The 12,043-nt window shown below is 40.4% G+C and overlaps 1 protein-coding gene across 1 annotated transcript; it reads left to right on the top strand.

Annotated features, from left to right (window-relative positions):
* Window positions 1–523: 523 nt before the first annotated feature.
* Window positions 524–10,964, top strand: LOC140718245 (claudin-19-like). The gene is made up of 5 exons (XM_073031744.1): window positions 524–944; window positions 2,363–2,527; window positions 3,829–3,913; window positions 7,050–7,196; window positions 10,825–10,964. The coding sequence occupies exons 1-5, from the start codon at window positions 722–724 to the stop codon at window positions 10,871–10,873; spliced, it is 669 nt and encodes a 222-aa protein (XP_072887845.1). The 5' UTR covers window positions 524–721; the 3' UTR covers window positions 10,874–10,964.
* The last annotated feature ends 1,079 nt before the right edge of the window (window positions 10,965–12,043 follow it).

The following is a 12,043-nucleotide window of genomic DNA, read 5'->3' as shown; positions in this document are numbered from 1 at the left end:
AAGAGGCCTAAAGGGGGTGTCCAAGACTAATGGGGTGACCTGGTCATCATCAGAACTGAGGCCAGAAGCTGCAAACCGAGCCACATAACAATTACAGCACGGAAACAGGCCATCTCGGCCCTTCTAGTCCGTGCCGAATGCTTACTCTCACAACCTGCACTACACTCACCACAGATGCTGACTAACTTACCAAATATTTCCAGCATTTTGAGTTTAGATTTCAGCATCTGCATGTTTTTTTCCGTTGCAAGAAAAATTTGGCGAACTTGGTGCCTTTGGGAAAGAGGGGGTAAAGGAATGAAACATTAGCAAAGATTTCAAATCAATGCTATTAGACACACACACAGATGTTCAGAACAGCTTGTTGACTCCCGGTGGCTGTGTGGGGCTCGGTTCCTGCTGACAACTGAGTTCGTTCTTTCCATATCTGCGGGAGGGAGTTGCTGAAATGCGGAGAGAACCAATCGTCTTTGGCCGGCTTCATCTGCCTTCGACACGTCAAGTGCTCTGTTGGTGAGAAATTTATTACTTGGCGTTTGCTTTTTTTCAAACTGCTGTTTGCTATAATCCAGGACAAATCCCGTTATCAGTCTCTGGGGCATTAACACCATTGCCTATCTCTGAGGGACCCTGTGCAGGCGGGAGAATTTTCCCTTGACTGGTATTTGAACGGGATCGGGGAACAGGAAATAATTCCGGCTGAGGAGGGTTAGAACTCGCGATGGCTAATTCGGGGTTTCAGCTGCTGGGGTACTTCTTGGCGCTGGGAGGCTGGGTCGGGATTATTTCCACCACGGCGCTACCCCAGTGGAAACAGTCTTCCTATGCCGGGGACGCGATAATCACAGCGGTGGGACTGTACGAGGGTCTGTGGATGTCCTGCGCTTCCCAAAGCACCGGGCAAGTTCAATGCAAAGTCTACGACTCCTTGCTGCTGTTGGAGGGTATGTACACATATAAAGTTTTGCGCCTTCGCTTTGAACGGCTCTCTGTGTGTGGAATGATTTAATGTCTGCATTGTTTTGATGTCCGGTGTCATCTGGCAAGCAGGGCTAGAGTTAAAATTAACTGTAAAAACCTTCTGCCAAACAATAATTTCAAACATTGCATAAAGTGGATCACTGTGGATAACGGATAAGTACCTCAGGCACTTACTTAATTGCAAAAGTGTAATAAATGTGCTTGCTTATTAGTTTACACATTCAGACAGGGATTAACACACTAAACCGATTCAATTATTTTGTATCTCCATCATCCCGGAGAAAAATCTGTTAAAGGAAAATCATTAAGGGAGGTGTTGCCTTTTACTCTGAAAACTTTTACTAGTTTTAAAAAAAATAACGCCATGGTAGAAAAGTATTATTTAATACTCAGGTGGGATGGGGATCAGCTACTGGGTGGGTGGGGGGGGGGGGAAAGAAGAGAAGATTTCGCTTTTCAATTGGTTTAAAATGAGGGCCCCTGAGGATTGGCGCATGCCAATCCGCTGGGAACTCATCTGTGAGCGACATGGTTGAAGCCAATGAGCGGAAGCGGGAGAGTGAGAGGGGTGTGATTGTAAGTGCACCCAGGGTTAGTAACCCCAGAGAAAGATAAGCAGAGGTTATTGGTGTCCTTGGAATGGAGTAACTTCAACAGGTTCCAATTTTCTTAACTTGTGATGGGCGGGTTAGATTTGTCTCAATCCTTTTCGCTCACAGATGAGTTCCTAGCAGCTCATAATTGTTTCTTCTAATTTGTTAATGGGTTACTTGCTATGACGCGTAATTGTCGCCTGTGCGGTACAAATTAACTACTTCAACATTTCACGCTCACTAAACATCCGTACAATTGAAGAGAAATTAAATTAATACGCAGAGAAACACATTCTGACTTTTCAAACACGTTATTAAACTAACACACACAAAATGCTGGAGGAACTCTGCAGGTCAGGCAGCATCTATGGAAAAGGGAAAACGGTCGACGTTTCGGGCCGAGACCCTTCTTCAGGGCAGTTGACTCTTTTCCATAGGTGCTGCCCGACCTGCTGAGCTCCTCCAGCATTTTGTGTGTGTTGCTTTGGATTTCCAGCATCTGCAGATTTTCTCGTATACGTTATTAAACAGATCTCACATTATATATGTCATGTTCATAATTTTTTTTAAAATCTGAATTTAATGTTACTTTTCTGAAAGTGTTTGAAAGGCAGAATTATTGATCAGAAAATAGCTGGTTATTTTTGTATAGTAAATATTTACACATGAAGGGATTAATGTTTCTTTTCATCTGCTCTGTGAATTGGAATGATGCTGTTTGCGCTGAGGTGGACCAAATGAAACACGGTTTCTTGGCTAACTCTCGTGTACCCTCTTCCCGCTTCCAGCCCACATCCAGGCATCCCGGGCCCTGATGATCGTTTCCGTTGTCCTCGGATTTATCGGCGTCATTGTCAGTGTGGTCGGAATGAAATGCACAAAAGTGGGAGACAATAACCCCCTTACCAAGAGCAGGATCGCCGTCTCGGGAGGTGTCCTCTTTCTCGTGGCTGGTCAGGGCAAAATTTATTTTTTCGCTTGTGTTTGCCATATTTTGTAAAAGGAATACTTTCCACAAAATACTAATTGGCCTGAGGTTGTAGCTGTAGCTTTACTAAGCTGGCTTTTCCTGTGGCGGTTATAATGCATTCACCTCACTGCAGACACTGGACTTAGTAACTTCAGCAGTGCGAATTGAAGATGATCTTGCCCCATCTCTGCCCTGTCACAGTGTCCTTTGTTTATTGTGTTTCTGGACTTCAAAACTTGGGCACCCCTGATCACGCGAATCCTTAATCCTTACTGCAGTCTGCAGTCTTGCAAAAACCCATGTGTGGAGTCACTTTAAAATGACTTTATTTATCTTAATACCTTGTCCACTCTTTTAGACTATGACCATCCCTGCACCATGCATAATCCTTGACTTGGATTGCTTTCGATAAATATTATTGATGCTTTAATTATTTAGAGCTCTTGAATGCTATTTGGCACTAATGGGGTATTGTTAAAATACTATGAGTTAATACTGTTAGCGTAGACCAGATATATCTTGGCATTTTCTACAAAGTGCCCTCATAAAGCTTCAGTAACTAGTTGTGTTGTAGAGCGTGATCCTACAGTACTTCCACGCTTAACCCATTATTACCCTCCATAGATGTCCTGAAAATGAAAGTGAACAGCCTGTTTGAATGCAGGAGAGTAAACAATGAATATCCTCATCACATTCTGCTTCAACAGATTAAAGCACAGTCATGGAGAGTTAATGTTTAAAGCTGATGAGCATTCTTCCAAATCTATTCTTCTAGTGAAAGGTTTGCAGGACCTGCAACAGGAACTCAATTTCTCCATCCACAGCTGTTGCCTGATCATCTGAGTATCACCAGCATTACATTTTTGTTTCAGATTTGCAGCATCTGCAGTACATTGCTACTGTGTGAGTTTAAGGTTGAGGTCCATTTATTTGGATATTCCAGCTAGCGTCACTGTAGTGGTTTGGTATTTGATTGGCTCCCCCATCCATCTTTCTGTCCCAGGATCACAGAGGTCAGTTCTGGTGTTCCCACCACTTAACCTGCAGTTGGAGAGCTCAGCAGATGTTGAACCTCGGGAATGTATTGGTCTGTTTTGGGACACATTTCTGTTTAGGATGCTTGAAGATGAGGAAAGTTCCATAAGTGAGATACTCATTTCTCCTGCCTGGCCATCTTTAGTCGTGCACAGCCAGACTGCAGTCTGCCCGTTCATGTCTTTACTGTTGACTTGAAGCTTTACAGAAAACTGACCCCTGACTCCTGTCTTGTTGTTTGTTCCACAGGACTCTGCACCCTTGTGGCAGTATCTTGGTATGCAACGAATGTTTCAAATGAGTTCTTTGACCCTTTAACACCAGTCAATGCCAGGTAAATAGCGCAGAGACAAGAATGGATCAGCGATTGTATGGATTGATGATCCAACTACAGACACAGGAGCAAAAATTAATCTTAAGACAATATTGAGACAAATTAACCCATGTCCTGGGGACTTAAAATCTCCTCTCCTTTTGTCCTGGGTGAAGTGATTGATGTGGTGTACAGATTTGTGAGCAATGAGTGTCCCTAAGCGATTTACAGATGGGGTGTAGGTGTGGGTGCATTGTCGTGTAAGTTGGTGCTGTCTCTATCTAAGTATGATCGCTGGCCTGCAGGGACTCTCCGTTATGACGCTGGCTTTGGTGGGGCTTCTTCAGGAGTTCTGATATGACTTGGCTGCTCCATGTCATCAGCCCCTTCTCTAACACCTTCATAACTAATGAACTGAGTTGTTTCACGGAAATGAAATAAGACACAAATTATTTACTGATGATATTACTGTTCATTTGCATATTGATATTGCTGTGATGATGGTCAACGAATGACATCACATGTGATATATTGAATCATATATGATTACCTATCTGGACTTGTCTGCATCTGTTTGATAGGTTGACCACACAGTCTCCACCAATGTCTCTCCAATAATATCCAGCTGGGTGGGTATACATTTGCCTCGTTCAAGTCTTATCCGACCAGTCAGAACCAAAAAACTAGAAGCAATGGCTTGCATGAGTGGTTGTTCTTTGATCTGATGCCAGTTCTCATCGGCACAATGCAATTCAGGAATGTTGGTCAAAGACATAGCATAGATTTCTTGTATACTTTGATCACATACCACTTCACCAACCACCACTTCTCTTGATCTCCTACTTTCTCTAAACTGGCAGATTGCTCAAACTGACTTTCATACTAGATGAACAAATATTTCATCTGAGTAATGTGAGGACTGAAGATATCGCGTTTGGGCCGAGTATCAAACTGTGTTCCGAGCTAGCGGCTCCATCTCGTTCCCTGGCATCAGTATGAAACCAGACTGTTCCCAACCTGGAGTTCAGTTTTGGACCTCACACCTGCATCATAACTACAACTGCCCACCCACATCTGGGCTGGCCCAGTCTCACCTGTTGCTGAAGCTTCATCTGTTTCTTTGTTGCCTCTGAGTGTAACTGCTCCAATCCAAAGTGGTGTCCTGTTGCCTACAAACCTTAGATTATCCAAAACTTTGTTACCTCTGTCCTAATTCTCCCCATTCACCCATCACATCTCTGTTTCTGGTTTGACGATTCAATGAAGAGGCTAAAGAAAAGAAGTTTCTGTTTACTTTAATACCTGAAGTTGCAGTTTCTGCAACGTGATCATTGTCAGTATCCATGGAGATAAGAACCTGGGAGAATGACCCTGAACTCTGCCCCAAAATCATTCTTGTTAAACTGTGCTATTGTGTAGAGGGAAGCTGAGAACAGGGCAACAACAACCATCATACCCTGACCCTCTCTATCCCAATTTGGAAAACTACTACACACTGTCCTGTATGATTCTGCATCTTTTTATATTGATAGTTGCAATGGTATAGCATTTTCAGCCACATTACTGAAATATCATTAATTTTGCTGCTAATTTCTACCCTGTTCTTATCTTCCCTAATCCATAAACAACAGTTCTATTCGCCTTGTTGACACCCCTATTCTCTCTGAGAATTAGGTTCATGAACAGTTTCTATTATAAGCCCATCAGCTCCGAAAGTTATCTCAACTAAACCTCCTTCCACTTGTCTCTTTACTCTGTTCTCTGTACCTCCATCATATCTGCTCTAATGATGAGATTTCTACACCAACGTCTTTACGATGTATTTCTTTAACTATGGCTATCCTTCTATCAAGTTGACAAGGTTCTCAACCACATCTCTATTTTCTGCATTTTGGGCTCTTACCCCTTCTCTTCCCAACCAGAACAATGATAGTTCCCCTTGTTCTTTTCTTCCAAGCTACCATCCTTCATAATTAATGGATTATCTTCCATAATTTCTGCCAATTTCAATGTGATTCCATTGCAGATGCATCTTCCACCAGCCTTTTAGCATCCCAAAGAGATGTTATATTTACACCTCCCTGGTCCATTTTTTCATCTCCTCAAGTGCTCAAGCCACTTTCCCATGCAAGCACTGGAGATGTAACATCTTTTACCTCTTCCTTGCTCACCATCCAGCAACCCAAGCAATCTTTCAAGATGCAGAAGTGATTCATTTGCTCTTTGTCCAATCTGTAGTGAACTGCATTAATGCTCTTCGTGTGGTCTCCTCCACACTGGAGAAAACAAACACCGACTGGGTGACCACTTTACGTAACATCTCTTGACCACTTTACATAACATTTCTTTTCAGTTCAAGAGGGAAATCCTGAGCTCCCAGTCACCTGCCACACCCAATCCCATTTCACTTTTACATTGTTGGCTGTGACCTCTTATGTTGGTCTAACAACGTTCAGTGAAAGCTCAAGCAACCACACCTCATCTTTTGTCTCGGGTCTCCGGAGCTCGACATTGGGTTCAACAATTTAAGTTACCATCCCACTGTCTCTATTCATGGATTAAAGTTTTTTAACTTCTTTTTTTTCTGGTGCCAACTTTTACCTTGATAACACTGGTCAGCACAGTATCACAGACATTGCCTCTGGTCCCTCTAACCCCCCAGCAACACAAAACAAGATTATTTCCTTGACAATCCTGATCTGGTGATGGGTGCTGAACCTGAAGCATAAATTCTCTTTCTTTCCCCACGGATGCTGCCTGACCTGCTGAGTGTTTCTTGCAATATATATTTCTGTTTTGGATTTCCAGTTCTTGTTTTCTTTTGCTCCAGTTATAGTTTGGAAGTAGTTATATAATTTAAATTTGCTACATTCCTATTTTTATACCCTACACATATTTACAGATATGCGCACAGTATGGAAAAATGTTTCTTGGAGGTATAAACATTAGGAAAGTATATGCCATGGTTTAAAGTTTGTCCAGAGAAATATGTTTGAAATCCCAGCTGCTAATCAAAATTGTAATTTGTTCAGCATTCAAAATTTTAAAAATTATTATGTATTTAAAAGCAGAAGAGAATATTATTTAGGCCTTAAGTGTCAGTTTTCTGCAAGAATGAAGTTTCCTTCAATAACCACTTACCCATTGATGTTTGCAGGTATGAGTTTGGCTCGGCCCTGTTTGTAGGGTGGGCATCTGCGAGCCTCACAATCTTGGGAGGGTCCTTCCTATGCTGCTCCTGTCCAAATGAAGAAAGAAGGAGCCAGTTGTACTACAGATCATCTCAACTATCCTCAGCCAAAGAGTAGGTTTGAATCACAATTTACGTAAGATGCTCCAATAAAGCAAGAATTAGTAATCTTTCAGCATTAACCTAGCATCCCAAGGACTTACAGAGTTAGTGACAAGATGAAGGCAGGCATTGGAAGCTTGCTGCTTTTACTTTCTCATTTTCCATGCATACCTCCACTCCTTCAGCTGCCACCACAGAGATATCAGAGAGAACTGACAACCACAGGTCATTTGCCAGGAAATGAACAGTTTCCAATTGATCTATGGAGGTAGTGCTTTGTAAAAATGGATATTAGTGGTGACCACAGGTGGGAGTAGAGGCAGGGGAGAAGGAAGCAAAAGTCAAGTGAAACAACATCCATCTAACCTGCCAAATCATATCCCAGGACAGAACTATTACACAATTGAAATTAGTTACATTCCTATTTTTATACCTTGCACATATTCGCACAGCATAGAAATGTTTCCTTCAGCTTACTAAATCAGAAATGACCATCAACCGTCCACTTTACACAAATCCTAAACTAATCTCATTTTTGTTTTCTTTAGCCTCATTACAATCAAATTGCCAGACCTTTTGCCACTCACCTACACGCTTAGGGCGATTCATAGTGTTTGATTAACCTACCAAGCCGCATGGCTTTGGGATGTTGGAAAAGACCAGGACACCCAGAGCAAAGCCATGCAATCAGAGGGAGAAGCCAGTACTTACTGGGCTCTCCGACCCAGCAGAACTTGCTAAGCCGAGCATGTGTAGAAGCTGCCATTAAATATTGCATAGTAGAGTTACTGTATAATGCTGCATTGTATTCCACTCGCTCCAAGGCAGTTTGCAAATCTTTCTTTCTTTCTTTTCAAATCTTTTTATTAGTTTTTTGAAAAAAAACAGAAGAAAAATATTGTTACAAGACATTTGAGAGTACATAATAGATTGATAAACATTCAAATATATATTGATCCATACATAGAATCTCTCAAACTCATATAATAATATAAATGATTAAGAAAAACCCCCCCCAAAACAAAAAAAAAAAAAAAAAACAACAACTAAATAGAAAAAGAAAACTAACCAACATGGGCAATCGCATAATGTTATATATATACAGTAGTGCCTATGACTCCCAACCTCCATCCACAAAATTCAGGATAGTGACAATAAGGTTCAGGATCAGACCGTATAATTCATATGAAAATGCTGGATAAATGGTCTCCAAGTTTCCTCAAATTTAACTGAAGGATCGAAAACCACACTTCTAATTTTTTCTAAACTTAAACAGGAAATAGTTTGGGAAAACCACTGAGATACTGTTGGAGGATTGGCTTCTTTCCAATTCAGTAAAATGGATCTTCTAGCCATTAGTGTAATAAATGCAATCATTCGTTGGAATGAAGCGGATAAACACTTATTATCCATCATTGGTAGGCCAAAAATTGCAGTAAAAGGGTGTGGTTGGAGATTAATATTTAAAACTCTTGAAATAATATTAAAAATATCTTTCCAATAGTTATGTAAGCAAGGACAGGACCAAAACATATGAGTCAACGAAGCTATATCAGAATGACATCTATCACAGGTTGGATTAACATACGAGTAAAATCGAGCAAGTTTATCTTTAGACATATGAGCTCTGTGTACGACCTTAAATTGTATTAGAGTATGTTTAGCACATATAGAGGATGAGTTTACCAATAATAAAAATTTTTCCCATTGCTCAGTAGAAATAGGGCAATGCAGTTCTTCCTGCCATTCCTTCTTAATTTTTTCAGATATATCTGGTTGTAGATTCATAATCATATTATAAATGATAGCAACAAGACCCTTTTGACAAGGATTAAGAGCTAAAATTCTTTCTGTAATGTCCAATGGACATTCTTTCGAAAAAGACTTTAGTTCATTATATAAAAAATTTCTAATTTGTAGATATCTAAAAAAATGGGTTTTAGATAAATTATATTTATTAGATAATTGTTCGAAGGACATAATGTTATCATCCAAAAACAGATCACGAAAACATGTTATACCTTTTGTTTTCCATAAATAAAAGGCTTGATCTATGGAAGATGGTCGAAAAAAGTAATTAGCTGTTATAGGGCTTGACAGTATAAACTTATTCAAACCAAAAAATTTACGAAATTGAAACCAGATTCATAATGTATACTTGACTATAGGATTAGTTATCTGTTTATTCATTTTAAATAACGAGAAGGGAAGTGAAGATCCTAAGATTGAAATCAATGAGAAATCTTGCACAGATTTACATTCCAAATTTACCCATTGTGGGCCAGCAACTGTAGTCGATTCTTGTGTCCAAAATATCAAATACCGTATATTAACTGCCCAATAGTAAAATCTTAAGTTTGGTAGAGCCAAACCGCCCTCCTTCTTAGGCTTCTGTAAATATTTTTTAGCTAACCTAGGATTTTTGTTCTGCCACAAATACGACGATATTTTAGAATCAACTGTATCAAAAAAAGATTTAGGAATAAAAATTGGTAATGCTTGAAATAGGTATAAAAATTTAGGTAGTATCATCATCTTAATGGCATTAATTCTACCTACCAAAGACATAGATAGTGGGGACAGTTTGCAAATCAGAATCAGAGGCATGTTTATTATCACAGACACGTGTTGTGAAACTTCTTGTTCTGCAGCAGCAGTGCACACTAAAAATATATAGTAATTCACAATAGGAAATATATAAAAGTAAATAGTGTAAGAAGAGAAGCAAGTGGGGGGGGGGTGGGTAGTGTGCATGGCTTCATGGACCATTTCAAAATCTGTTGGCAGAGGGTAAGAAGCTGTTCCTAAAATATTGAGTATCCATCTTCAGGTTCCTGTACCTCTTGCAAAGAGAAGAGTGCACACCCTGGGTGGTGAGAGTCCTTAATTACTAAAATAGGGATTGTTTTTATTTTAGCGTATCATCTGTCATTAACAAACTTGATGAGTTCTGATGGCCAAGAGGCTATTGAGTTGCTTTTAGAGCCCCACTAATGGGGAACTTGCAGATGTCACCGTTCTGGTCTGTAGGTGTCTCCAAGCCCTGCAGTTACTGGGAGTGAGGTACTGCTGTTGAATTTGCCTGGTATGAGCACCTCTAGAAAATGAATATGTTAATACAAAGCGACTTAGAGCCTGTAGTTGTTGTTACCGGCAGATGCAGTAGGTAAAGTAGGCACCAACCAAAACGTAATATGATTTCACTGTAAGTTTAAGAGTGGCCATAACAAAGAATTTGAGAGTGCAAATTATATCCTATTCATGGAATACTTAAATGTTCAGGAAAACAGACTGGTCTATCGGTCCTGCTGTAGTTGAAGTTGTTGGTCAGTCATCAAGTCGAGTCCGACTCTTCATGACCATAGGGTCCGTAGGGTTTTCGTGGAGGGAATCAAAAGAATCAAAACCTTTCTTCTGTGCAGACACTGTCACTGCCCAGGTTGGGGCCCAGGCTGGGTTTGAACTCAGGACCATCTGCCTTCAAGTCCAGTGCTGATGCCACTACACCACCAGATGTTGATACCACAGGGTTATTGTATACATTGCTGAGCGCTTCTGATTGCAATTGACAGGGTTGTGATGAGATGATCAAAGAGTTTAGCCAAGTTACTAAAGCTCTGCTTTTTCTTTTAAATTACAGGTCAAATTTAAAGAAAGCAACGTCTGTCAAGGGGGAGCAGTATTTGTAGCAAGCCACTCCTGTGGCATCTCAAAACAATATCCTGTATTTTGTTCATGTGAAGGATTCAGTCAATGGCAAAATAAAATGTAATTTTAAAACTTCCTGTCTTTACTGAGAAGGTACTTGGAATTTTGGTCAATGTACAAGGCATTGGGTAGCTCAGTCGTGATCCCTGTTGCTTAAAGAGAGGCCTGGAATTAGATCTCAAAAACCCATACACTCTCTGGTTATTTGTGCTTTAAGGAAACTGAATTTTTGTGTTTATTTACTGATTATACTGGATTCAGGAAGGGAAAATCCTTCAATAAAAACTGATGAAGTGATCTCAGTGTGTCTCACAGTAAATAAATCGCATTGGGGTAGTTGTGCATCCAAATTAGGTTGCTCTATTGCACAGAATATTCAACAGAGAGCTGATGATGAGTTGCCTGCTGCTCTGTTTGATTAAGGGAAGAACGTCTCCCAGCAGAATTAATAGTTGTTCTCGATTCATATCGATGTATGAAAATCTAAGGGTGGGAGGTCTTAATTTTATATCTGTTCCATATGCTAACACCTCTGACAATAGGAACTGGGATGTAATTTCAGAGTACTGCTCAAAACCTTTGTGATTTATGCCAGAGACGAGTGACTTTGACATAAATGGATTAGCGATTGTCTTATTCACAAAATCATGCAATTCTATGAACAAGGGCCATGAACTACCAAGCCCTTTCTCCATATAAAACAGTTCACTATGCTTGCCATGGACCCAAGCTCCAATTTGAGCAACGTATTTTTTGTGATGATGGAGAGGATACTTTAGCCATCTGCTACCATATTTAAAACTGCACAACACCCCCGATGCTTATTTTAAGATTTGTAGCACTTTAAAATAACATTTTCTCTCAATAACTTGTACATTTTCCATTTATCTGATTTGCTTTCTTTCGGATAAGTCACATGGACATTTGAACTCCAGTTCCTGGTTCCCGAGCACAAAGTGTCTCGACTTTATTTATTAATACACAGTGCAGAGCAGGCCTCTCTGGCCCTTTGAGTTACACTGCCCAGCAAACCCTGATTTAACCCTAGCCTAACCATGAGAGAATTTACAATGACCAAATAACCTACCAATAGGTGTGTCTTTGCATTGCGGGAGGAAACCGGAACATTCGGAGGAAACTCACAGAGAGAA

This window comes from Hemitrygon akajei, chromosome 29 (genome assembly GCF_048418815.1).
Source record: "Hemitrygon akajei chromosome 29, sHemAka1.3, whole genome shotgun sequence".
Taxonomy (NCBI): domain Eukaryota; kingdom Metazoa; phylum Chordata; class Chondrichthyes; order Myliobatiformes; family Dasyatidae; genus Hemitrygon; species Hemitrygon akajei.
This window is presented reverse-complemented; position numbering and strand designations above follow the sequence as displayed.